Source organism: Eumetopias jubatus, unplaced genomic scaffold (assembly GCF_037043125.1).
Source record: "Eumetopias jubatus isolate StellerSeaLion01/CBP00866 unplaced genomic scaffold, mEumJub1_p1.0 scaffold_11, whole genome shotgun sequence".
Classification (NCBI taxonomy): Eukaryota; Metazoa; Chordata; class Mammalia; order Carnivora; family Otariidae; genus Eumetopias; species Eumetopias jubatus.
In genome coordinates, this window is record NW_028274817.1 from 74,445,410 (window position 1) to 74,473,388 (window position 27,979).

Below are 27,979 nucleotides of genomic sequence, written 5' to 3' on the forward strand. Positions count from 1 at the left end.
AGAACAACAGAGGAAAAAAACAGAAACCAAACAACAAAATAAGAAAGAATCAAACAAGAAACAAAACAGAATACAGAAAACTAGATCCTCAGTGTGTTTCAGTCTGCTTGTTAAAATAAACTAGATCCCAAAATAGGAAAGGAAGAAAAGAAAAACATATATATATATATATACACACACACATATATAAATTACAATGAAAGAAAATAAAAATAATATGTATATATATAAAACATTTATATAAAATAAAAATTAAAAAAAGAGTAAAAAAGAATTGAAATAAGAAAATAGCTGAAAATAATACTGAAGGACTAAAGAGTTTAAAGAAACCCACAAATGCCATATTCTGTTTTCCCCAGGAGCTGAAGTTTTGCAGTTCTCTATTACCTGTAAACTTTGTGCTAGTCAGTTGTTCCTGGTGGTCTTCTGCAGGAGGCGCCTGTTGAGCTGATTCTCAGGTGCCCTTGAAGTTGTGGAAATGTGCCTTCCTTGCCAGGGAGCCGGGGTCAGTGTAAGTGGCTTCAGATTCCACTATATGGCGCTGTTTTGCTCCCTGAAGGCTTTCAGGACCTATGGGAGGGATGAAAATGGCAGCACTCCACTCTCTAGCCCTGGAGCTGAAGGTTCACACCTCCCACTCTTCAGTGATCCCTCACAGAGAAGCAGTCAATCACCCTTGTCTCCCTGGTTTCTGTCTGAACTCCGTGTTCACCCAGCCTGTGATTGAGTGTTTTTATCTGAAGCACGCAACTGAGTTTCAAGACTACAATTTTTAGAGACTCCTGCAGCACAGACCATGTTCTTCCTCCCAGTAGAAGGGTGGGGGGGTATCTTGCCACACCTCTGCGTTTTGCTGGGCCCCTGACAGAAGAATGGTGGCATGACCATGCAGCGGTTTGCAGTTTATGGCAACACAGCACAGAAAGTCGGCACCTAGACTCACTCTTTTCATCTGGCTTCCTCACTTTTATGCCTGGGAACTCTGCCATACTCAGGCACCCCTTTCTTCTTGTGACCCCAGGAATCCTGAGACCATACTGTTCCACCTGGGATTCTGCTCTGATTTGCCACTTGAGCACCTGTAAGCCAGGAATGTCCCCCACTGAAGCAGACTTCTAAAAGTTCTTATTTTGTGCTCGGCTGTTTATCATCCTTTGTGGTAACCTCCTTAAGCCGGCTCCCTCCCCTCCACCATATCCTCAGATATATCACCCTGGATTCAAGTCTCTGGACATCCTACCTTCCAAAGAGTCATCACTTTCCTATTAGTAGAATTGCAACATTTTTATGTCGGATCTCTGATTTTTTAGGTGTTTGGAATGATGTGATAACTATTTAACTGAATTCCATGGTCCAGACAAACTTAGGGTCCCCACTCCTCCACCATCTTAACGCTTCACCCCCCACTCCCTACTTATATTTGTTTTGATTAGATCCCTGGACATGATGTCTTCCAGTTCTTTCTTTTGGAATGAATTCCTCCATCTTGGCATTTTGCCTAGACCTTTGTTTACTGTGTGTTAGGAAAAGCTGTTATGTTTCCTGCTCTTGAGAGTAATGGCTATATTAAGAAGAGGTCGTATACTGTCCAGAGCATGGTGCTTTAGGAAGGTTTTTTGGTGTATGCTGTGTGCACTCCACTCTTGTGCTTTGACTGCTCTTTCCTTCTGATCAGTCCTTTGCAGAGTTTCTTCTTGCTTGCAGTGTGGAGTGTTTGGACCTGGTCCAGTGTGTGGCAACTTTTAACGAGGTGTGTTTCAGTGTGCCTGTTAGAAAAGGCTAGGTCCTATTTCCCCTAGAACTGAAGCTTTGCAGCACTCTATGATCAGTAGACTTGGCACATGCAGGGGTGTTGGGCTGGTCTTCTGGGGCAGGGGCCTGCTGCACTGGTTCTCAGGCTACTTGTCCTTGTATAGATGTACCTGCAGTGTGCAGTAGGGTGGGACTTGGTGTAAGTTGTTCCAGCCTCCACTGGGAGTACTGTGTTGCTCACTGAAGTCTGTCCCTTCTGGTGGGCAGGGGGAAAATGGTGTCACTCTACTCTCTCAACCCCAGAAAGGGGAGTTTGCACCTGTTGCTGTTTAGGAAGCCCTCACAGAAGAGTGAACAATCTCCCCTCTTCTGTTCCCTCTCGTTGAGCCATCTGCCTACCTGGTGGCACTGTACTGCTGTGTCTATCTCAGGCATGTGGCTGAGTTTCAAAACTCCAAATTTGGGGGACCTGGCATAGACCAGACCTGCACTGATCCTCTGGGGGAGGGTCTCACCATGCTGTGGCTACTGCTGTTTTGTCCTAGAACACAGTCCCACGACCATGTGGGGCTAGGAGTTTACAGTAAAGAACAGCCAAAAACTGGCTTCCAGGTTAGTTGCCTTCAACAGTTGCCTCTGCTGCTATGCTAATTAATGGGACCACCAATAGCTCCCACCTTCTCTTTTGTTCCCTGAGAGGCAGTACCACCTCTCCCAAATGCACTCCAAGAAGGGGAACTGTTTCTCCACATGCAACCCAGGGGATCCTAAGCCCACACTATCTGCTCTTGGACCTCTGCCCTCCTTCCCCACAGAAGCACTGCTAAGCACACCAGGCACAACACTGTTGATGGTACGGACTTCTAAAACTTCAGACTTTGAGCTCCCCTGCTTATAAAAACTTGTGATAGTCAACCCCACTCCTTTTCCCAAACAATGGTTTGGGGAAGAGTTTTTGTTGTTTTTGTTCAGTCCCCTGCACACTGTTTTCATTCTTTCACTCTCTCTTTCTATCTCACTCCTCTCTCTGATCAGGGGTCCCTCACCTCTGCAGCACCCACAATTTTTTCCTCCCCCAAATCAAGTCTCTGCAGTACCTTCCACAGTGTAGCCATTTTTCTGGTTCTAGATGTGCAGTTTGTTCTCTCAGTCTTCAGATCAATTTCTTGGGTGTTCAGAATGATTTGACATTTATATGGCTGTGTTTGAGGGACAAAGCAACCATAGGGTCCCCCTACTACTCAGCTATCTGGAGACTATGTAGTTGTCTTTAAATCAGATAGAAGAAAAAAAGCTACTAACAAAAAACATTTATACCTTCTTTATATTTACTTATGTAGTTATCTTCACCGATGCTTTATTTCTTCATGTTGATTCAAGTTACTACCTAGTGTCCTTTTATTTGAGTTTGAGGAACTCTTTTTAGGATTCCTCATAGGACAATTTGGCTGGTGACAAACTCTCCCAGTTATTGTTTATCTTGGAATGCTTCAATTTCTCCTTTGTTTTTGAAGGACAGTTTTGCTAAATATAGAATTCTTGATTGATGGGATGTTTGTTTTAGAGCTTTGAATGTCATCTCAGTGTGTCAAAACTTCCATTGCTTCCAGTAAGAAATCAGCTGTAAATCTTTTTTTTTTCTTTAAAGATTTTATTTAAATTCAAGTTAGCTCACATATAGTGTAATATTAGTTTCAGGGGTAGAGTTTAGTCACTCATCAGTTGCATGTAACACCCAGTGTTCATTACATCAAGTGCCCTCCCTAATACCCAATTACCCCATCTTCCCCCACCTCCCTTCCAGCAACCCTCAGTTTGTTCCCTATAGTTAAGAGTCTCTTATGGTTTGCCTCACTCACTAGCTTTATCTTATTTTGTTTTTCCTCCCTTTCCCCCATGTTCATCTGTTTTGTTTTGTTTTGTTTTGTTTTGTTTCTTAAATTCCACATATGAGTGAAATCATATGGTATTTGTCTTTCTCTGACTGACTACTTTTGCTTAGCATAATACACTCTAGTTCCATCCACATCATCACAAATGCAAAATTTCATTCTTTTTGATGACTAATGTTCCATTATATATATATATACATATATATATGTATATATATATAATGGAATAAAATAAAATAAAAATAAAATTACATCTTATTTATCCATTCATCAGTTGATGAACATTTGGGCTCTTTCCATGTTTTAGCTATTGTAGATAGTGCTGTTATAAACATTGGGGTCCATGTGCCTCTTAAAATCAGTATTTTCTTTTCCCTTAGATTACTGCCTAGTTGTGCAAATGCTGGGTCATAAGGTAGTTCTATTTTTAACTTTTTGAGGAACCTCCTTCCTGTTTTACATAGTGAGAAATCAGCCATAAATCTTATTGAGAATCTCTTATACATGATGATATGCTTCTCTCTTGCTGCTTTCAATATTGTTTCATGGCTTTGGCTTTTAATTATGTGTCTAGGTATAGATTTTTTTTAATTTTCCTACTTAGAGTTCACTGAGCTTCTCATATTTGCAGAATAATGCTTTTCATCAAATTGGGACTTTTTTTGACATTATTTAAAAATAATATTCTGTCCTTTTCTATCCTGTATTTCTAAGACTTTTATTATGTGTACATTGGTACACTTGATGGTGTCCCACAAGTCTCTGAGGTACTGCTCATTTTTCCTCATTCTTTTTCTTTTCTGTTTTTGTGGCTAATTTCAATTGTCATCTTTTCAAGTTTATGGATTCTTTCTTTTGCCATTTTAATCAACTCTAGTAAATTTTTCTCCCCATCGTGATTTTTTTTCTTTTTGGTGATTTTACTTTTTAACTCCAGTATTTCTAGATGGTTCTTCTCTTATAATGTATGTCTCTTTATTAATATTCTCTATATGGTTTGAATCAGTTTCATTTTTTTTCAGTTCTTTAGGCATGGTTTCCTTTAGATTTTTATAACATATTTAAAATATTTTATTCAAAATCTTTGTTTAGCAAGTCTAATACCTGTGCTTCCTCAGAAACAGTTTTCATTTATTGATTTTTTTACCTGTTTATGAGCTTTCTAGTTTTTTTGAGTATCTCATATTTTTGTTGAAAACAAGTTTTTAAATAACATAATGTGACAATTATTGAAGTCTGATTTTCACTTTCTCCAGGGCTTCTTGTTGACATTGTTTGTTGTGTTATTTGCTGTTTGTTTATTTATTGACTTTTCTGAATTAATCCAGTATAGTTTTTTGTATTCTTTGTCATAGATGGCCAGTGAAGTCTCTACTATATTAGCTTAGTGGTCAGCTAATGATTGAATAGAGATTTCCTTAAATACCTAAAACTAATAAATCTTTTTTAAAGGTCTCTGTTGCCTGTTGAAATATGTCTTGAGCACTCACCCAGGCAGCTTATAACTGTGTCATAACCTTTACTCCTTGCTTACATGGAGTCTCAAGGCTAGCCAGAGGGAAAACCTTATGATCTTCTCATGTCTTTCCTGAACATGCACACAGCACTATACTTGGCAGTGACCTTCTAGATTCTTAGGAATGTGTCAGAGATTTTCAAAGCTTCTATTTCATTCTTCAGTTTTTCTTTTTAAGTTTTTTGGTCAGTCTCTTGTTTCCCTCAATTGTTATCCATTGTCTCAGGCAGCTATGTGACACATATACCCCTCTCTCAAGGGAGAGTTGTAGCACTGGATAACTAATAAAAACAAGCCTTTGAGTCAGGAAATCCACTGCACAGGTCAATAATGACAGTTATTTGGGAATTGATCTGTTCTGCTCAGTCAAAGCTACTATTGGCCTGGGGAGGAGTAATAGGGTTATGGAAATTCAAATGGCACCAAATTGCTGTTATTAACAACAGTGAAGTGTTTTGTTTTGTTTTGTTTTGTTTTCTAAAAAATGTTCCCTGGATTGATGGTGCAAACCTTTGGCTATTTTCTTTATAATTTTGGGGAAAAAATGTTGATTTTGAAAAATTTTGTCAGTTATTGTATTGCTTCTATGAAGAAACAAATATCCAGAAGTCATAACTCTACTATTCCCATTGACATCACCCACAGCCAACTTCTTTGTAATATTTTCTAAGTCCCTCTCAAGAAAATTAGTAGCTAAATTTCAGAAGGTAGTAAAAACAAAATGTCTTTCCAATTCATGTTGAAAGACCCTTTAGACTCTAGTTACACATTCCTTGGGGGTCTATGAACCCTAGTTTAATCTTATCTTGAAATGATGTGAAAGATGAACAGGTAATACCCAACTTTCCAGCATCATGAGAAAAGTGTTGAGAGAGGTTCAGGTATAGACCTGACTGGCTTTACTTACTTCCTCTTAGTTAGCTTTCTTACTCATTTACTAATTTCTCCAGGGCATTCAACTGTTCACTCAAGGGTGCCAGGGCCCTTGACTGGGCTCTCTTTTCCTTGCAGATTCCTCAAAACCACTCAAGCCTAAGACTGAAGCACCTACAACCATGAAATCTCCCTTAGAAGGTGAGTTTCACTATGGTTCGGGTGCAATAGAGTCCTGAAATGATGCCATGGAAGCCAAAGGAGGAGACTCCATGCCATTTTATGGGTAACAAGAGGTCACTGGGTTCCTCAGAGAAAACATGACAATAACAGAATGGAAATAAAAGAAAGGTAACAATGATTAAAAAGTTGCAAGAAAGTGGAAACATAAATATGTATACTCTTCTCTGTGAAAACTTCTGAGGCAAAAGTAAGAGAGAGTTGGAATACTCATGTGAGAAAAGAGAAAGCTCTGACTTTTGTTTTGCTCCTAATTTGACTTTCTGTGGGATTTTGGATATGTTGCACCACCCCCTCCAAGGGCCTCTTCCCACCACTAACAATAAGGAATTAAGATACCTCATCTCATAGTACTAATGATCAATACATGGCCAGGAATTCTGGAAAGCTCAGCATTGATGTCCGATGAAGGTACCCAAACTTTGCAGTCATGCTCTACCTCATAGTTCTTGGCTGGAAGAGAGGCCTCTGAGCCTAGTACTTTGTTCTCATAGCAACCTCTACAGTGAACCCGATTTGGAACTGGACCACTGAAGTGGATGGCTACCTTGGGAAGACCAGTGCTGAGCCAGGTAAGGAAAAGTCAGGATTTCTATCCTTCCTTCTTGGCTCTGAACTTTGCAACTGAAACTTTCCACAATACACACTGTTCTGTGGAATTTAATTCTTCAAAACTTTGCCACACAAAGCTCAAAGGCCCTGGAGATGAGCAGGGTTGGTGGTATGGAGAGGGAGAGATACAAATTCAGTAATGAGCAAAGTCAAAATGGGGTTAAGTGGTAGATGTGTTCTTAGCTAGTTCTCTGTTGTCATAGTAATACACCTCCCAGATACTCTAAGCAAGAAGAATGGGATCATGACCTCAGCCAACTCTCCTAGGGAGATGGGCATTGGACTACATAAGGGTATTTTCAGGGCCTCATTACTTGAGCTCTTAACCAGGGCTCACCAAGCAACTTGCAGCTGATTTCTGATTTCTCCAAAGTTTCAAGGATCCCTAAGTCATGATCTCAAAGATCCAAACCCCAAAGAGAAGCTTTTTTGTGTTTTACCTGGAGCTTATAGTCAGCTTGTATACCCTGATTTGACTGCATTGATGGTTAAAATAGTGAAAAAAATGTTATAGTAGTTGATAATTAGATGCTTTCCTTAGTCACTGAACAACCTATCATCACCTGAGCTGGTCTGCCTTATCCCTTAGAGCTCTCCAGACAACACATGGTCCTGCAACAAAAGTGTCGATGCCTAGTATAGCAGGGGGCTTCTGAGACTCCAGATTTACAGTAAGCATCTGTTTCAATTAGTTGATGCTAAATAGTGATGGCTATCATGACCGGTTTCATCCTTTAATTGTGTATCATTAATGGTGGATTTCTTAACTATTTTATTTTATTTTATTTTGGGGGAAGAGATAAGACCTTTATTTATTTGTTTGTTTTATTATGTTCAATAATTGTGGATTTCTTAATGCCCATGTACTTCTCCCCTGCTGGTTGCACAGCTTTTTGTCTATCTTTAGGTATAGTTCAAACCTGTTTTGTGAGCTACTTTTGGGTTGCCACCTTTGACTTAAAGGCTTCTATAATTCCATGCCTCTTGCAGAGCAACATCCAATGAAACAAGGGAGATTAGAAGATAATTTTTGGAGAGTTGGTTTGAGAAAATGTGAGGATAACCCAAGGGGAATGGAAATTCTCAGATATTTTGTGTGTGCCCAGCATCCTCCAACCGTTTTTGTTTTGTTTTGTTTTGTTTTGTTTTGTTTTGTTCACTACTTGGCTCCCTCCAAGGGGGATCCTTCCTTTAATCTCCATCAGTTTATAGCTTGGGTTCTCTCATTCCATCCAAAGCAGCAGAATACACATTCTTTTCCAAGTGCACATGGGTCATTCTCCAGAATAGATTACAACCTAGGTCAGAAATAAGGCCTCAGAATGTACAAAAAGATTGAGATCATACCAGGCATATTTTCTGTTTTGTTTTTTTTTAAAGATTTTATTTATTTATTTGAGAGAGAGAATGAGATAGAGAGAGAGCATGAGAGGGGAGAGGGTCAGAGGGAGAAGAAGACTCCCCGCCGAGCAGGGAGCCCGATGCGGGACCCGATCCCGGGACTCCAGGATCATGACCTGAGCCGAGGGCAGTCGCTTAACCAACTGAGCCACCCAGGCGCCCCAGGCATATTTTCTGACCACAACACTATGAAACTTGAAGTCAACCACATGAAAAAAAAATTTGGAAAAACCACAAATACATGGATGTGAAACAACATGCTACTAAACAATGAATAGGTCAATCAGGAAATCAAAGAAGAAATGTAGCTTGGGTTCTCTCAGCTCCAACCATAGTTCTGAGGATCACAAATATCAGATTTTTTAAATTTATTTTTTTAATTCAAGTATAATTAACACACAGTGCTATATTAGTTTCAGGTATATAATGTAATGATTCAACAATTCTATACATTGCTTAGCACTCATCATGATAAGTGTACTCTTAATCCCCTTCACCTATTTCACCCATCCCCCCATCCACCTCCCTGATGGCAATCACCAGTTCTCTATATTTAAGAGTCTGTTTTGTTGTTGTTGTTGTTGTTGTTGTTGTTTTCATGTTTTCTTTGTTCATTTGCTTTGGTTCTTAAATTTCACATATGAGTAAGGTCATATGGTATTTGTCTTTCTCTGACTTCTTTCACTTAGCATGATACCTTCTAGATTCATCCATGTTTTTGCAAATGACAAAAATCGCATTATTTTTTATGACTGAGTAATATTCCAGATTTCTAAGACAAAGTATTTTAGGGTATGGTAAAAATAAAGCCAGTTGCAGCAACAAATCCTAAGGGCAGTGGGATTCCTACCCCTCTCTATCCCCTGATCTCACCCCCTAGATTCAGAATACTGTAGCTACAAGTGCATTAGACATTATACAATCTTTTCATTGAACTTATGGGAAAACTAAATCCTACTCAATAATTTGAGTAGTCACTATTTATTTTTCTCTGAGGGCTATAAAAATTAGTGCCTTAAACTTAGTGCCTTAAAATAACACAAATGTATTATCATACATTCCTAGAGATCAGACATCTGACACTTTGAGCTAAGATCAAGGTATTAGCAGGGCTGTTTTTTCTGGAGGCTCTGAGGAAGAATCAGGTTCTTTGTTTTTTTCCAGCTTCTAGAAGCTACTCACGTTCCTTGGTTCTTGGCCCCCTTCCACCATTTTCAAAACTAGCAATGTAGCATCCTCAAGTCTCTCTCTAACTCTGATCTCCTTTGTTTCCCTCTTCCACTTTTAAATCACTCTTTTGATTACATTGAGCCTGCCCAGGTAATCAAGATAATCTCCCCATCTCATGCTCAGTTAATTAGCAAACTTAAATATATCTGCAACCTTAATTCCTCCTTATAATTTAAACTAAAATACTCACAGATCCCGGGGATTTGGATGTGAACATCTTTGGATAACCATTATTCTGTCTGCCACAGTCATACAAGTAAATAACAGATCCAGGACTAGAAGCCCAGTCCAGTGGTTTCCTTGAGTTTGTAGGCACAATGGGGATAGCTAACTCAGGAGACTCAGTGGACACATTTTTGAAGAAAAAGAAACCTGAGCACTTGCCCAGAGAGTGTGAATAAAGAATTATTTTCTTAATTTTTTAAAAATTTAATTTCAATTTAGTTAACATATAGTGTATTATTAGTTTCAGGGGTAGGATTTAGTGATTTATCAGTTGCATATAATGCTCAGTGTTCATTACAGAATGTGTCCTCCTTAATGCCCATCACCCAATTATGTCATCCCTCCACCCATATCCCCTCCAGCAACCCTCAGTTTGTTTCCTAAGTTAAGAGTCTCTTATGGTTTGCTTCCCTCTCTGTTTTTATCTTATTTTATTTTTCTTTATCTTCCCCTATGCTCATCTTTTTAAAAAAGATTTTATTATTTATTTGTCAGAGAGAGAGAGAGCACAAACAGGGGGAGTGGCAGGCAGAGCAGGCAGAACAAGCAGAGGGAGAAATGGGCTCTCCGCTGAGCATGGAGCCTGATGTGGGACTCAATCCCGGGATCCTGGGATCATGACCTGTGCCAAAGGCAGACGCTTAATCAACTGAGTCACCCAGGTGTCCTTATGCTCATCTTTTTTGTTTCTTAAATTACACATATGAATGAAATCATATGGTATTTGTTTTTCTCTGAGTGACTTATTTCACTTGGCATAATACCTGCTAGTTCCACCCACATCATTGCAGATGGCAAGATTTCATTCTTTTTGATGGCTGGGTAATATTCCATTGTATATATACATATACTACATCTTCTTTTTCCATTCATCTGTCAATGGACATCTGAGCTCTTTACACATTTTGGCTATTGTGGACATTGCTGCTATAAACATTAGGGTACATGTGCCCCTTCGAATCACTATGTTTGTAACCTTTGGATAAATACCTAGAAGTGCAGTTGCTGGGTTGTAGGGTAGTTCTATCTTTAACTTTTTGAGGAACCTCCATGATATTTTCCAGAGTGGTTGCACCAGTTTGCATTCCCACAGTGTAAGATGGTTTCCCAAGGGAAAGAAAAAAAAAGTTTTGGCTAGAAGTAATTGACCAGAATATCAATAAGGTAGCATTTTTTGAAGTGGGAAGTCAAGGTACTATTTTCTCTTAAGAGTAGGTGAAAAAAAAAAAAGGAGTAGGTGAAAATCTCTAGTCTTGGCCCCATGGAAAACATGGAGTACTAATTCAAATGCCCAGGCCAATCAGCCATCAATTAGTGGGTTTGGAAGAATGTGTTTATACATGGAGTCTCTAGCCTCTTTCCAGTCTTTCTCATAGGTCTGGGGTCTTGTTTGTCTCTCTGATTAGCTAATAAAGCTAGGAGAAAATTAAAAATGGGAAAAAAAAGAGTTATGGGCTAGTCTGGGCTGATCCTTGGAATCTCTGTTTCTGAACTCATTTTCAACCATATATCTCTTTGTCTTGTTTTGCCTCCTAGGAAAGGGCCTGCCTGTCTTTTCCATTGTTCTCATCATTTCCCTGTGCTGTATGGTGGTCTTCATCATGGCTTATATTATGCTCTGCCGGAAGACATCCCAGCAAGGTGAGTGATGAGTATGACTGAGTGACTTTGCTCATTAATTCATTCTGAGAGTATAGTTAAGCATAAATTCTGTGTCAGCCACTGTGCTGGGCACTTCAAAGTGCTCTTAGCACAGTTTGGGATTGAGGGCAGGGGTGCATGGAGGCAGACATGCAAGCCAACAATGGCAATATGATTTATTGAAGTTAATTCACAAATCCTTAGTACCAAGCCTAGTACAAGCCATCTCTGTAATGGATTGTCTAACGAGGTTGTAAGAGAAAGAGAAGTCACAATCTTTGGCCTCAAGTTGCTTAGAATTTATTTAGAAGATTCAAAGTAGAAACATAGAATTTATCAATATCCATACATAGCAATATAGGCTATAGACTCAAAACCTGGAGAAAACAATCAATGCTAAAGGTTTTCAGAGAAGAGAGTCAGGGCTGAAGTGATTAACAAGGGCTTGGAGGATGAAAACAAATTAGAAGTGATTAACCAGGCCTTGGAGGATGAAAACAAATTAGAAGGCAGCATTCCAGAAAGGAGGAACTATAAGAGTAAAGGTGCAAATGTTTAAAAGATGACTGTGAGTGGGGTCATCAATGTAGAAAATACATGGGTAAATGCAGGGGAAAAGAAAAGTTTACTCCTGATTATGAAGTGTCTTAAATAAGAGCCTAAGGAACTTGGAAATTTTTCTCTAGGCCTTGCAAAGGAACTCAAAGTCAACAATGTTTTTTTTTAAGCAAAGGAGTGACATTATGAAGGTGCAGTTGTCAGGACCATTTAACAACTGTGAGCCAACAGAGGAGGAAAAAGAGAGTTTGGATGTTGATTTCTAAGTAAAACCTAGCTACACCTCAATACCTGCTGCATTGGCCATTTTGCCTAACATTAGTGTCTTTTTCTCTGTAGTAGCTCCTATTCCCAAGTAACCTGGTTTCCACCATGATTTTCTCCAGCCAAAGGGGAGAAAGGAGCCCTGAGTATTTCCTTCTCCTGGGTCTTAAGTATAAGCTCTGGTCTTGGCCAGTTAGCATAGCTATGACTCATGAGGCTGAACTTGAAAGTAGAGATATCTCAAGTAGCCACAAATCCCAGGAATACTAAAGGAAAAATAGTCATCATGGTCTCAATGAGACTAGGTATAAACTGTAACCATATTTGATTGTTTCCCTCTCAAAAACCTTCCAGGGCTTCTCAGGGCCCAGGGGATAGAAGTCAAAATGTTGTATTCCATTTAAGGTCCTCTCTGATGTAGCCTATCCTCTTGACCCCCACCACTCCTTATTTTCATTTCCAATCACTGGAGTCAAAGGAGGATAGGCCATACACCTCATGGTCTTATGTTTTTTTCCCATCTAGATTGCCTTCCCAAAATTTCTATTATTTACCTCTCTATAAGAGAGAGATAGCCTTGGGCCATCAGTTCAATGTAATATGTAGTTACTGATTGCCTACTATGTGCCAGGCAGTGGGCATATAATAATGAAAAAGACAATCCCTCTGTTATGGGAACTACCAGGCCAATGGGGGAGGTAAGACATGGAAACACATGGCTGTATCACAAAGTAGAGGGTGTATGGCATGCTCTGTTTGCTTTGTTGTGGTTTAATGCATGCATTCCCAGTTGTATTCCTGTAAGATTATAAACTCTATAGAGGGCAGTACCAAGAGACATCTATCTTTGTACCAGGTTATTAGAGCCTTTAAGCCTTCACGGAATGTAGATAGTTCTCCTCCACAGACACTAGGGGGCAGTGGTGTTCTATTTAAAGACCTATCCTGGGTGCACCGTGGAGGTGAATGCATTTTGGCTTTGGTCATGGTCCCTGACAGATTAATTCAGACCCTTCTGCCTGGGCTCTGGCCTGGCCACCAAATTGCCACAAAAACTCCCTGGAATCTTTGGCAAGATTCCTGGGTGGGGAGTGGGTCCAGTTCCAATGTCCCTCCCCCACCACACCAAGCAACTGTTCCAGCCCAATGTCCTGAGTCAAGAGTATGCCAAAGAGGATAGTAACCAAGTGTGCTTCCTCTTCCTTTCTCTGAGAAATCTGTATCCTTGTGCTTCAGTTTACCTTCCCAATACCTCCCAATCCCCCCTTCTCTCTCCCCTTCCCTTACCCTTTGACTGGTAACCAGTGTCCACTTTTAACCCTTGTCCCCTCCCCATGGAGACTTCTGATTTGATTCTTCCTTCTTTTCTAGAGCATGTCTACGAAGTGGCCAGGTAAGACTGCCTCTTCTCTTCCAACTTCTGAACCCTTCCCTGCCCTCATTCTGTTAGTCACTGGCATGGAGGAAAAAGAGGTTGGCACAAACCCAGTTCTAAGCTCAGAGGCCTTCAGGGTCAGGACACTGCTTTCTTCCCTCTCTGAAGCACCTCCTAAGGTTTTTTCTTGGCTCACTGATCACACAGGATAATCCAGGTCCATCAACCTACTATTCCCAGAATCCCTTGATAAAGCAAAAACCTAAGGGTCAGTTGGCAAGAATTGGGACAGAAGTGTGGGAAACTAGAATCCCAGCCTCAATTCCTTCTTTACGGATGGTGGGATCTTGGGCCACAGGGCACATGCCAGGGAGGCCAGCAATTCTGGTGAAACCTGGAGAGTGGCCATTTTCACAAGTGGTTGCTCCAGCGAAGAGCCATCTTCCCAGACCCCAGGCAATGACTACTCCGAGGATCCCTGCCTGGGCCAGGAGTACCAGATCATCGCCCAGATTAACAATGACTATGCTCACCTGCTGCATACAGTTCCTCCAGACTATGAGCTTTTGGACACCAAGGACAAGGACGTCTGCTAAAAATGCCCTGCTAAGCCAGGGCCTGCTGATATAATTGCCTATTAAGCCCCTGTTTTCTGCATAGCCACCTTCCCTGCTACCTCTCTTCCTGGATGACCCAACATGTCTTCCCTGCCCAACACTGAGGTTCCTAAGAGTGATTGGTTTTACCTAAGAAGTTACCATATGCACTGCTACTGGGTAAGGTCTTAGACCCTTCTGTTTTCCCTTCTTCTACTGCTTCTCTTCGAACACCAGAGGGAAGTTCCCATAGCATTAAGACTTGGTCATCATGCCTCCAGATACCACGCAACTTTGGCTTCTTGCCACCAGAAGACCAGAGGGAAACTCAGCTTTGCCAGCTCAGGGGACCAGTTGTTTCCAGGATCACTTCCCTTTTTTTTAAGGGCCAGATAGCTTTTAAATAAGATTTGTAACTAACAGGTTAGGATTCAGTTTTGCTCCTGAACTGTGAGTCTAGTGCTCTGGTATTCTTTTGATGCTCAATAAATATCTAATCATGATAGCAACCTTGGTTGTATTGGTCTTCTCTCAAGTACCTACCAAGTGATTAAAGTGAGACTAGTTGAGGTGTTTGGGGACTTGGAATTAAAAATAGCACCTTTTCTTTTTTGGTCTTTCTCTTTCCTACCCATGCCATCTTTACCTTACTTCAGAGGTGGACCCATCTGGGATACAATGAATGTTTGGCAAGTTAGTACCCAACTGTCTTCCATCCCTTTCTCTGTAACCCTGCCAACTCCACCTGGATGACTCTCTTAAGTCAGTTGGAAACCTGAAAATGAAGGATCCCTTCTTCTGTTTCAGGGGACTGTGGATGCAGAGATAAAGGGCTCCTTTCTTTCCAAAGTATGGATATACCACCCTCAAAGATTTCTACCTCCTAGAATCCTAAAATCTTTGCAGTAGTTGTATTCATCATAAGTTATCTCTATCCCCTGGCATCTTCTTACAATGTAGAGTGAGGGTCAAAGCAAGGAAGTCTTTTTCATCAAGCATAAATGGGAAATAAGAGTGTAGGGGTGTGTGTGTGTGTGTGTGTGTGTGTGTGTGTGTGTGTGTGTGTTTGTCCATTTGTGTGTGTGCACACATGCATACAGCTTTATTTCAGTCTCCTCTGTGAGGACCTGTTCTAGGCTGGCTCAACACTACTTCCTTTCCCGCATATAATTCATATCAAATCAACCTCTTGCTCTTCGTGGAACCTGTTTTTGCTGCTTTTGATTCCAGTGCAGTCCTAAGGTCAGCTCAGGTTTCACCAAGAGCTTCTCTTTGGATGATTACAGAAGTCAAAATAGTACAAAGAAATGAACAAGAAAGAATCCTCTGCTTCACCACCATCTACCCACCAAGTCCATGATCAAAACCTCAGTGTTTTCCCCAATATGCCAGATTCACATAGCTGGTGAAAGGAGCAACTTATTCTTCCCCATCATGCTTATAAGCCTCTGAAACAAGGACCCACCCAGGCGAAACCTCAGCTGCCTTCACAAAACAGCTGTGTCCAGACGCCACAGCCTCAGGAAAAACAATTATCTCTTCCTACTACCCTTGGAGAAAGGAATGACTGGGGTTAAGAAGAGAATCCTAGGGCGCCTGGGTGGCTCAGTTGGTTAAGCAACTGCCTTCGGCTCAGGTCATGATCCTGGAGCCCCGGGATCGAGTCCCACATCGGGCTCCCTGCTCAGCAGGGAGTCTGCTTCTCCCTCTGACCCTCTTCCCTCTCGTGCTCTCTGGCTCTCATTCTCTCTCTCTCAAATAAATAAATAAAATCTTTAAAAAAAAAACATAGAAGCTATTTGCAATCCTAGTAAAAAGACAACCTAATTTAAAAAAAAAAGAAGAGACTCCTAACCATATGTCCATTAATAAAAGGAGCCCCAAACCCAGGGACACTCCCCTGTTACCCCCATAGAAGCTATGGACTCCCAGGGATATTTCAGAGTCTCTTGTCTTAAAAAGCTTAGAGATCATTGATTTTAATTCTCCCTTATTACAGGTGAGGAAATAAAGCCTAGAGAGGAACAGTAACAGTCTAAAGTCACACACATCAAGTCAATGACACAACAGAGATCAGAAAACAGGTCTGTGAACTCCTAGGAGCATATTCATTGCAGTAGAAAGCTTCTGGATATCATCTTTGCCCAAAAACTAATACTTTTTTTTCCATACAAGACAAGCCAGTAAGAGAGTCCTGGGTATAGAGCTAGCCCAACCCTGCAAGGTAAGCTAAATAAACATGGGATGATAATATATAATTGTTTTAAGCAGATGGCTAGTCAGGGAAAGCTGGAAGACTGAAAAAGATTCCCAAAAGAGAGAGAAGATACAAAGTCCCTCTAGGACAGTTTTCCAAGTTTTGTCCAAGAGATGGCCTACAGAAAAAAAATTCCACGATTAGATAGGCATGAGAAATGTTTCATTCTATAGCTCCCTATTGGAGATTTCCAATGCAACATTAGAATATTAAAGACTCTGAAAGTTCTGAAATAAAGCACCTGTACAACTTTGAGTTACCAAATAATTCCAAAACATATTTGTCCTCTGAGTCTACTTTTTTTGCCTTCCTCCTCCAGCCCTGACTCTATTTCTCAGGAGGAAAACCCCTCACATATCCTATAGCATTATGATGACCACAGTTTAATTTTTTTCACAAAATTCCTGGATGGCATTTTGATCCAAAACCAAGGATAATGGTCTAGTACAAAGTCAATCAATCAGTAAACATTTATTATTTTCTGTAACTAGAGTACTGATCTGCCTGCTTGGGTAGGGATGGAAAGGAGAGACAGCAATCAAGGAAACATAGTGTTGTCCTCACAATTTAGTGGGGAATTCAAAAATATCCCCTAGAAAAGTTTACTAACAGTTCAAGAGGTGCTATTAGGTGATAGGAGAAGAAAGGGGTACATATAAGGACCAAGGCAAGGAGTGTTCAAATGAAGAAGAAAAAAAGTGTAAGTTAACTTTCACAAGTCTTTGGAGACACTAGATTTTGGCTGGACCAGAAGTATGAGAAATAATTGAATAAGCAGGAAAAAAAATGGAGAAAGTATAACCAGAGGAAAAAAGACATGAAGAAGAAGAAATATAGATAAGGTCAAAATGCATTTCGATGTCAAGGCTGAGTATCAGGAAAGTGGGTTTCTAAGCCCTGTCATGAAGCTTGTGTGAAAATTCTGGTGTCCTTACTGGTAGACTCTGTAGCGGAATGTGAAGAAAGGAAATATGAATCAAAGAGCACTTCCATCCCTGGGCCCTATATACTTTTCAGGGTAGACCATTTGCCCCCCTCAGGCTCTGCCAATATAGAAACAATACAGGGCTATAGCTTCAAGAGTTGCCTCACTTTTCCCCTGGCAACCTCAGATACAATGCTTCAGCTCCCTCAGAGTCACCGAAAATAACTTGTGACAGATTAGTTCATGTTTGGCAAGTGATTGTGTATCCAGCTGGCAGTTTATTTGTTGTATCCCAACTGCCCTGGCCTGGAGCTGTTAGGCATGTGCCGCACTTGGGGTATTTGACAAACTGACACTCTACCACACGGAGTGTCCAACTCAGCTTGTCAAATACACGGAGCGTGGCACTGCAGGAGGCCAGGCCAGGGGCTTCAGTGGGGAGGCAAGATCTTCCTGGGAGATGTGGCCCTGGAGGGAAAGAAAGAAAAATGAGTCACACCCTGAACCCCAGAGAAACTGCTGAGGACAAGGAATAGCTGAAACACCAGAATAGGGAAGTGAACAAAATAAGGATAAGGCTCCCAACCAGAAGATGGATCCTAAGGGAAGGCCCAGTTGAGATCACAGATGAGGCCCCAGTGTTCAAGTTGGGGTCCTCAGGCCTGAGTACTATAGCTCTGGCATTTCTTAGGGTTCCAAGCTTCAGTGGACTCCTATATGCAGTAGGGAAAGAATTTGGTTATTGTCCTACCTCTCTGACCTCAGGAAAGGACTAGGCCCCAGAGTCAGTGTCCATGCCCGCCCTTCCTTACCCTCCCACAGTCTTGTGGTTATGAATATAGACTTTGAGGTTAAACATAGGCTTGAATTTTGGCTCTGTCACTAAGTAGCTAAGAAACCTCAGATAAATTATTCATCTCTCTGAGCTTGTTTTCCACATCCACAAAATGGGTATGAGTACCTACCTAATCAGTTATTCTGAAAATGGCATGAGGTAATGTATATAAAGCTTTTATTTCAGTATTTGATACATAAAAAAATGTTCAAAAAATGGTGCTTGTGCTACCAGAAGGAAAGCAAGGGCCATTGACAATTGATTTAACAGGGTCAGGACAGATGAAACAGGAATGCTTTATGGCCTCAGCCTTTCCTAACATGGTCTCCCTTGTCCCATCAGGACTCAAGAATGGCAGCTATAAAATGACCATCATCTAGTCTTACCCACTCATATTATAAATGCAGAAACAAAGGTTCATACTGAGGAAGAGAGTTGCTAAAATTTATACAAGCAGTACAGTTTGGGCTGTGCTCTATCACCCCATTGTGCCTTTCAGGTTTCCTCATTGGTTCTTTTACCTCCCTGTTATGAATATCTCTCTGAGAAAAGGGAGACACATCCACAAGGATGGCAAAAGACAAGCAGTAGGCTTGGCAGTTAGGCACTGGGATCTTTCCACCCACAGCCATTAGGGAAATGAGGAAGCGGCCAGCAGCATGGTCAGGTCTGGAACTTCTAGGGAAATTCCCTTGGTAACACCCAGATTCTGTTGATAAAAATTCCAGGTTGTCTGTGTCAAATGTCTCACCCTCCCTACTGTGGCAATTGATCTGTGAGAAAGTAGCTGGCCTATATTAAATACAGGCCACTTTTCGTAAAGTGGCAAACATTGCAAGATTTTCAGGAATAGAAAACTGCCCCATGAGGTCAGAATGCCCTGTCCCAGCTAAGACAAGGCAGAGGGACTTGTCTTTCAGGAACAACAACAACAAAAAGTAGTTTTTAAAAACAAAACAAAACCTCAATTCTTTTAGTTTAATGTATGTTAGTGAGAGGGTGACATGCTTCTCCAGTTTGAGATCTAGGAGTGACTTCAAATATAAGTCTATAAAGAGTTTTTCCCATCCTCTCACTTCCCTTATCTATTCAATCCACCTCAAGACACCCAGAATTGTGGTTCTTTCAGCCAAAGCAACAATCTTGGTCACCATATATGGTATAGTGCAAAGAATCATACAAACTTGGATTCTAACACTGCCTTAGGTACCAACTAACCAATCATGGCATTGGGCAAGTCTTTCTTTGAGCTTTAGTTGTCTTCTCTGGAAATGGGGACAAGACTTACCTGGCAGAATTGTTAGGAAAGTGGTGAGTTTTCCAGAGTTTCCCATATAGGTGGTCACAGGCACCTTGGCTCAGTCCCTGGAGCTGTGGGTGGAGGCCAGCCAAGAAAGCTGATTAATAGAGTTTGAGTTCAGGATGGCAAGACAGAGAGAACTGGACTGATGCCTTTTTCTATCATTACCCTTATTGGCTACCAGCTCCAGTGAGGACCTGGATAAACTGAAGATATCTGCAGCCTCCTGAAAGCCCTTGCTAACTTCATAAAAAAAGAGAGAGAAATATAAGATAGCTAAAGATTTCTTCTTAATACACTCAAAGTTGAAGAGCCTTAGAGACCATGTCACCCCAGTATTAATGGAAAGAGTCAGTGGCTAAGCTGAAACCAAATAGGTTTTATTTCCACTCTTGATGTTCTAGTCCATGCCTCTCCAAAAAAGTATATATAAGAAAAGTAAGTTCAGTTGAGAAAGGCTGGTCAGACCCATAGGAAGAAGATGTGAATAGCTAAATAGAGATATTAAGGAACTCTGAAAGCTCTTCTCTTGGTTCTGTCATACTAGACAAAACAACATCATTTGTCTCCTGACCTACCCTTGCAGGGTTAACACAACAAACAGCAGGACTTGCCCTGCACCTGATCCAGTTGGGCCTCCTCATACATACTGGAGGCAGTATGGAATTTTTTTAGGCATGGTTCATCCCCCCATTCAGCCCCACCCAGAGATATTTACTCAGCATCACTCTTATGTCCTTTCTCAACTGAGAGTTGACAACCATCAAAATAAGGGATATAAAAACAAAAAGAGTCTTTAGGTAAATGGCAAAATCAGGGCTGCTACTCAAATTTCCTGACCCCTGAGTCCAGAGAACATTCCACTTCCATGTGGCTATCTCTTAAAAAGCCTGTTTGAAGAAGAAATGTCATCCTCCTTTCTCACTATTAGAAGTTTCAGGATAGAAGACCACTGGGAACATTCTTCTCACCCACCCTTGACCCAGGATCCCTGAGGAGAGTATAAGGAGAATGGGAAAGGCAGGTCCAAGCCATGTTTGGTAGCCATGGACACTGCCCCAGCTTGGGAATCCAAGCAGAGAGGACAAATAGATATTATACCTGTTACTGGAGTGGTGTCTTGGTCTCAAAGGAGGCAAAAGTTTCCTGGTGATGAGCCAAACTGCAGGGGCCAGAGGTAACTGGGCTTTTTGCCTGGAGCAGGAAGGTCGTGTGTTTTGAAGGGCCTTTGGTGTCTTCAAGAGGAAACAGAAATGAGGAAGATAAGGCTGAGGTTAGCCAACGGAAATCTGGGTGCAAAATGACAAAACAGTGCTGTTGTGAAAGGGTTCGCTACTGCAGCAACAGTTCCCACTGCCATGCACCACCCCACCCCCCGCCCACTCGTAGCTGACCTCCAACAGATACTGGTTCTCCAGGCTGCAATGAGGGAGCTCCATGCTGCATTAACACTTTTCCCAATGTTAATGAGGGAATCCTGGGATGTCACAGCTGAGACATTATCAATTGAAAATCCACATTGTCAAAATTGAGAAACAGACCTTCTGAGAGACGAAAGAAAATTCCTGATATCAAAAAACAAATTAGTGGCATAGCTGGAATATAAATCCACTTCTATCAACTCCAAAGCATGGGTTCTTTCATTGTCAGAATGCCTCCTGGTCCTGAAATACCCTTTTTACTTCCCTTTGACATGGCTTCTCATCTGGCACAGCTGCATAATTTGCAGGGCCTAGTGCAAAATGTAAATGAGGGGCCTCTTATTAAAAAAAAATAAGAATTTCAAGATGGTGACAGCAGAACATTAACCCATATTGTGTGAGGTCTTCCTAAGCATGGAGACCTGGGAAACTTTACAGGTCACATGCCTATGAAGTGGGCCCTTGCTGGCACAGCTCTGGCCACAGATCACATTTTGGCATCCAGTCACTTACAGAAAGAAGGAAAGAAGGAAATTCACATCAATAATAAGATTATGTGCTTTACATGTATTATCTCATTTAATCATCAACTCTGTTATGGTATTACCATCCCTATGAGAGGATGAAGAAACTGAGGCACATAGAAGTAAAATGACTTGCCTATAAACACAAAACTAAGAATTAATGGAGAAGACAGAATTTGCATTCAGGTCTTTTTGACTCCAAATGTTAAGTGTTTTCTACTCTCCCACAATGGCCACAAGGAGAGAAGAAATAGTTGACCTTGAGAAGGAAAATATGGTGCCAGACCATTTTAAGTTCAACTGTGAGATTCAGCCTTCATGAAAAGTGTGAGAAGAAAGAGAGTGACTTCCTAGTGCCACATGTTTGCAATCCTTGGGCAGTCCCCATTCACAGTCTGGAAGACATTGGATTCCCATTAGGCAGTGCTCTACATCATGAATCCTGATAACATGGCAGAAGGGAGAGGCAATTTTTCAATGACTTTAGGGTATACTTGTGATTGCTTTCAATGATTGCAGTGCTCAAGTCCCAGTCCTTAATTTACATAACAGAAGTAGGACCCTATGCAGTGCTCAAACCCTGGTGAATAATCAATCTATCCAAGCTACATACAGTCTTATAAATTAAGGTTCAAGAGAAAAGACTATATGCTGGGAGCCAGGAGTCTGGTGCCCCAGTCCTAGACCTGTTAGGTCTGTTTCCTCCCTTAGCTTTGGTTTTCCATTTAATCAACAGAAGCTCAACTAGATGATCTTAGTGGCCTCTCCAACTCAAATATTCCTTGGTTTCTTTATAAATTGCTCTATCCCTGCCCCTCCCGCACTGTGGGCTTCCTTGTGGTTGCAGGGTCTAGAGACTAGGGACAGCTTGGGATAGAGATTCACTTGCAGTTACACTACTCTGCAGAAACTTCCTTCTACCAGAATATAATTTATTGGCTTTGTCCTTGAGACTAGTTTCCCCAGATATGGCTTCTAGAAAGATTCAGTTCCTTTTTATTTTTGGTTTCTGACTAAAAGCTTGGGGTGGAGTCAGGATTGTCCTGTGGGCACTTTCTTAGGGAGGGACTCCCTCCTTTCTACTTACTTCACAGAGATTGAGTAATTTCAGCTGCCCACTCCTTTTTTTTTTTTCACCTATCAGTTAATCTACTAGCTTTTTAACAGGGGCCTTTCAGAGACAATGTTTTTACCTAAAATAGTAATTAATAGTGATCACTTTGAACCACACAGTATGTCCATGAAAGAGAGCCTTGGGAGCCAGAAGGACCTGAAAATCATGCCATCTATGCAGAAGACCTGAATTAGAACAAAGATATTGGGATCCCTGAAGTTCCTCTTTACCTCATAAGCACAAAGCATGTTGAGAAGGGCCAACTTTGCAGCAACAGCACAAAGGGAACTTTCCTCTAGGTCTGTTGTCCAACCAAAAGACTCACAGTTCTCTCATTTTGGATGCTTTTTGACTTGGCTAAACCTATTAAGGGGGATGAGGAAGAAGAGAGTTGGATGGACAGAGCTGTTAGGCAGTGCTGGAGTCCCACACTGTAGACACATTCATTTATTCACTCAGTGCTGGAATGGAAAGAACAACTGAATTTTGAGTCAGAGTCATTGTGTCTTACATTGTAGGATTTAGCCCCTGAGTTATAGACCCACCTCTGTAACTCATTAACTATATGCCCTTGAAAAATCATGTACAGCCTATTTGAGCCTCAGCCACCACATCATATTGAAGGATTCTTGGAAGGCATGCACCCAAGGAACTATGTCTTTCTTCAGTATAAGATAATTTGACAAAAAATACAAAGTGCTGTCAGAAGAGTGTGACTGTTCTAGGGCAGGGGACAAGGAGGTGGTTCTTGGGAAGGTAGGATTTTAGCTATATCTTAAAAGATGGAGAGACAAAATAATGATGTTCATGGTCTCTGAAAAGCTTTCTCTGACCACCCTCCTCCCACTGAAAATAATTGCTCCCTGCTGTGCTTGTCTCTAGTGTCCAAAACCTGTTCATACTACACTTATGTGCTTGTCTCTCCCAAGAACTACCCAAAGTCAGACTCATGTCTGATCCCTTCTTTTCCTCACAGGGCCATACATGAAATAGTTACCCCAGAACTGCAAGTTGAATAAACTAATGTATCAGTGCACTAGCAAAAGAAGGAATCCTCATAGGAATCCCCACATTCCTTGGCTTACCTCATCTCCATGAAATCTTTCTTTTAATGTCAAGTTTATTTCCCTGCTCATTTAATCCCATCTTCTATTGGAAACCTGTCAAGAAAAGGCTCCAAGAACAATCGCAAAGCTGAGGCCACTTCCTGTGTAAGAGGCCAATGTCTACACACCACCTTAACCCCAGTGATTGCTGTGCATATGATTGCACTGGGGCTTCCTCTGAAAAGAAACCAAAGGCTGATGCAATTTATAGGGCACCTCCAGGCCAGGATGGAAAAACTTCATGTATACCTGGGCCTGGGCATAGAAGATTTACTGTGATGTTCCCCACAAGCCCAGTGACATTGACAAGAGAGGTGGCAGCAATTAACCTACCAAATACAGCTCAACTTTATTCAACAGGCTGTGTTGAGCCTTACTGGCTGCAAAGCTCTATGTTTGGTACAAAGAGGGAAAACTATACAAAAGACCAGTAATATATATCCAATAGAATATAATGTGAGCTCTAAATTTTCTAATAGCTACATTAAATTTTGAAAAATAAGTAGGTGCAAGTAATTTTCATAATATATTTTATTTAACCCAACGCATCCAAAATGTTATCTTAACCTATAAACAATGTAAAAATTTATTAATGAGATATTCTACATTTTTTGAAATGTAGTGTGCATTTTACACTTATAGTACATTGCAATTTGGACTAGCCATGTTTCCAGTTCAATTGCCACATGTAGCTAGCAGCTAATTGGATAGCACATGTTTAAGATGTGGTCCCTTCCCTCAACGAATTCACATAAGTATGTACAAGTAACAAGTACTGTAGTGGAGGTGCATGTATAGAAAAGAGAATTTCACCAGAAGTTAGAAATCCTGGGATACAGTCTTTTCTCTGCCACTGGTTCTCTGTGTGACATTGAGTAAATCCCTCTCCCTCTATGGGCCTCCATATTTTCATCTTTACAATGAGGCTGGACTAGATTTTTTCATTCAACAAACATATGTTGAATGTTTTGTAAGTATCAGGCATGGTGCAAGGCACTCAGGATACAGAGATGAACAAGACACATAACAATGCTTGCCTTCTTGAAACTTGCAGTGTGGTGGAAAGTAGTTATTAAACAAACAGTTGTGGGTAAATATGACAAAAAAGGTGGAAGCACAGAAGGCTGGGAGAACACATAAGAAGAGAAATATAATCCACCAGGCTTGGATAGGTCAAGGAAGCCTCTCAAAAGAAGTAACTTTTGAAGACTATCTGCAGAATGAGAAGACGTGAACCAAATGAATAAGTGGTGAAAGGCCATTCCAAGCGGAAGAAACAGCATGTTTAAAAGGCTCCATGATGGCAAAGAATGTGTTATATTCCAGGAACATAAGGAGACTCATGTGGCCTAGAACTGAGTGAGCAAAGGAAAGAATAACTAAAAAAATGGTAGTAGGATAGGTAAGAGGGGACCAAAGTGGGAAAGGTCTTATATACTATGTTGAGGGTTTGAAATTTATCCAATGAGTCATGAATAGCCAGAGAAGGTACAGGTGATGCCATGACTTCTCATCTCCAAGACAAGGAATTTTGAAAGTTAGGCCATGAAAAGAAAAGTTTATTCCAACAAGCTGGACAAGAAACTTCACAGAAGAGGCAATGTTTTAAAAGACTCTTTTAGGGGAACCCTCTTACACTGTTGGTGGGAATGCAAGTTGGTACAGCCTCTTTGGAAAACAGTGTGGAGGTTCCTCAAAAATTTAAAAATAGAGTGACCCTATGACCCAGCAATTGCACTACTGGGTATTTACCCCAAAGACACAGATGTAGTGAAAAGAAGAGCCATATGCACCCCAATGTTCATAGCAGCAATGTCCACAATAGCCAAACTGTGGAAAGAGCCCAGATGCCCTTCAACAGATGAATGGATAAAGAAGATGTGGTCCATATATACAATGGAATATTACTCAGCCATCAGAAAGGATGAATACCCAACTTTTCCATCAACATGGATGGGACTGGAGGAGATTATGCTAAGTGAAATAAGTCAAGCAGAGAAAATCAATTATCATATGGTTTCACCTATTTGTGGAACATAAGGAATAGCATGGAGGACATTAGGAGAAGGAAGGGAAAAATGAGGGGGGAGATTTGGAGGGAGAGATGAACCGTGAGAAACTATGGACTCAGAGAGACAAACAGGGTTTTAGAGGGGAGGGGGGAGGGCGGATTGGTTAGCCTGGTGATAGGTATTAAGGAGGGCACATAGTGCATGGAGCACTGGGTGTTATACGAAAACAATGGATCGTGGATCACCACATCAAAAACTAATGATGTATTGTATGGTGACTAACCTAACATAATAAAATTAAAAAATTAAAAAATTAAAAAATAAAACACACACACACAAAAGAAATATTACAATCTAAACATCATTTTCTATTTCATTATGATTTCATATTATTGTTTCATTAAGTTTTTTGTTTTAATTCCAGTATAGTTTGTAAGGGAAGAAAAATAGTTTTTAAGAATAAAATGATCGGATGGGTTACAAGAACATCAGGCTATTCTTTGACTTTGGTACTTTCAATTTTTAAAAATGTTTAAGAATAAAATTTTAAATGCAAAGTAAAAAAAATAAGACTCTTTTTAAAAATTTTTTCATTATGTTCAGTTAGCCAACATAAGGGATAATAAGATCAGTAGTCAGAGAAGTCTTCCAGGCAGAGGAGAGAGCATAAGTGTAAACATGCAGAGATGGGAAATAACATGGTGAGCTTGTGTGAACGGAGGGACGACTTATGTAACAAAGTAAATATTAGCCTAAGGATATCTTTTAGTTTCTACAGATGTCCTAGAGTAATAGAAGCCCAAAGTCCTATCCAACATGCTAAATATGTTCTGGGAGAAACCAGACAAAGATCTTGGACCTACAAAGAGGTTAATTTTGTATGATTATCATCATCATCACATTGCATGAACTTACTAAGTAACAGGCATTATCTCAAGGCCTTTACATGTATTAGTTTATGTAATTTCATCACAATTACTTTATGAGGAAGATACTATAATTATCTCCCTTTAACAGATGAGGAGTTGTAACTTGCCTAAGTTAAACAGCTAGTAAATGGCAGAGGCAGGATTGAAATACCATGCAACAATTTATGAAGGGTAGGGGTTTTGAAGCGGTCTACAAAAATATATTATATGGTTCTGGCTAACAAATATGAAATTCAGACCAGCTATCATCATAATCTACAAGGGCAGTTTTATCCAGAAAAGAACTCAATTTCCAATAAATGATCATTAGGCAGGCTGAGCTGAAGCTGATCTTTGCTTAACTTCTTAGAAATAAAAATAAATGAAATAAATAAGATAGGAGTCCCAGAAAGTTGTTTAAAGACTTAGAAAAACAAACTGGTTCCACTCTTAACTCCCTGTACCTTACTCCCAGACCCCTTCAGAAGTTTCCATCTATGACAGAAGTAATTGGAGAGCCCTTGCCAACCATCCCCATCTATTTTCTAGAATGGTCCATCTAAGGGAAAAATCCATAGGCAACAGTTTTTTTTTTTTTTTTTTATGTTCAATTAGCCAACTAGTACATCGTTAGTATTTGGTGTAGTGATCAACGATTCATTAGTTGTGTATAACACCCAGTGCTCATCACAACACATGCCCCCCTTAATATCCATCACTCAGTTACCCCATTCCCCCAGCCCTTCCCTTCTGTAACTCTCAGTTTGTTTCCCAGAGTCCAGAGTCTTTCATGGTTTGTCTCCCTCTCTGATTTCTTCCCATTCAGTTTTCCCTCCCTTCCCCTATGGTCCTCTGCACTATTCCTTATGTTCCACATAGGAGTGAAACCATATGATAATTGTCTTTCTCTGCTTGACTTATTTCACTTATAATCCCCTCCAGTTCCATCCATGTCGATGCAAATGTTAGGTATCCATTCTTTGTCATGGCTGAGTAATATTCCTTTGTATATATGAACCACATCTTCTTTATCCATTCATCTGTTGAAGGACATCTTGGCTCCTTCCACAGTTTTGTGAAATATTAGCCTATATTGTGGATATTGTTGCTATGGACATTGGGGTGCATGTGCCCCTTCTTTTCACTACATCTGTATCTTTGGGGTAAATGCCTAGTAGTGCAATTGCTGGGTCAGAGGGTAGCTGTATTTTTAACATCTTGAGGAAACTCCATACTGTTTTCCAGAGTGGCTATACCAGCTTGCGTTCCCACCAACAATGTAAGAGGGTTCCCCTTTCTCCACATCCTTGCCAACATTTGTTGTTCCCTGTCTTGTTAATTTTAGTCATTCTAACTGGTGTAAGGTGGTATCTCATTGTGGTTTTGATTTGTATTTCCTTGA

The 27,979-nt window shown here is 40.7% G+C and overlaps 1 protein-coding gene and 2 long non-coding RNA genes across 7 annotated transcripts in view; 1 reads left to right on the forward strand and 2 right to left on the reverse strand.

Annotated features, from left to right (window-relative positions):
* The window catches only part of LOC148163085 (uncharacterized), a 71,131-nt gene extending 70,565 nt beyond the window's left edge, over positions 1 to 566 (reverse strand). The window contains exon 1 of the long non-coding RNA XR_015769461.1: positions 388 to 566. This is a non-coding gene — a long non-coding RNA (uncharacterized LOC148163085). The remainder of the gene's footprint in view (positions 1 to 387) is intronic.
* VSIG4 (V-set and immunoglobulin domain containing 4) overlaps positions 1 to 14,441 on the forward strand; it is a 54,477-nt gene extending 40,036 nt beyond the window's left edge. The window contains exons 4-8 of the mRNA XM_028126567.2: positions 6,172 to 6,234; positions 6,768 to 6,845; positions 11,278 to 11,382; positions 13,576 to 13,597; positions 13,938 to 14,441. Coding sequence (XP_027982368.1) covers positions 6,172 to 6,234; positions 6,768 to 6,845; positions 11,278 to 11,382; positions 13,576 to 13,597; positions 13,938 to 14,175 — 506 coding nt within the window. The 3' untranslated portion in view covers positions 14,176 to 14,441. The remainder of the gene's footprint in view (positions 1 to 6,171; positions 6,235 to 6,767; positions 6,846 to 11,277; positions 11,383 to 13,575; positions 13,598 to 13,937) is intronic.
* Positions 11,660 to 27,979, reverse strand: part of LOC114226470 (uncharacterized) — a 30,351-nt gene continuing 14,031 nt past the window's right edge. The window contains exons 1-6 of one of the 5 annotated variants that reach the window (XR_003612764.2): positions 23,637 to 23,763; positions 22,782 to 22,914; positions 20,887 to 21,057; positions 20,594 to 20,781; positions 19,481 to 19,563; positions 11,660 to 17,825 (exon numbers count right to left, since the gene is read on the reverse strand). This is a non-coding gene — a long non-coding RNA (uncharacterized LOC114226470). Of the gene's footprint in view, positions 17,826 to 19,480; positions 19,564 to 20,593; positions 20,782 to 20,886; positions 21,058 to 22,781; positions 22,915 to 23,636; positions 23,764 to 27,979 lie in introns of those variants that run through there. The other 4 variants (XR_003612765.2, XR_003612766.2, XR_015769459.1 and 1 more) reach the window with 4 other exon arrangements.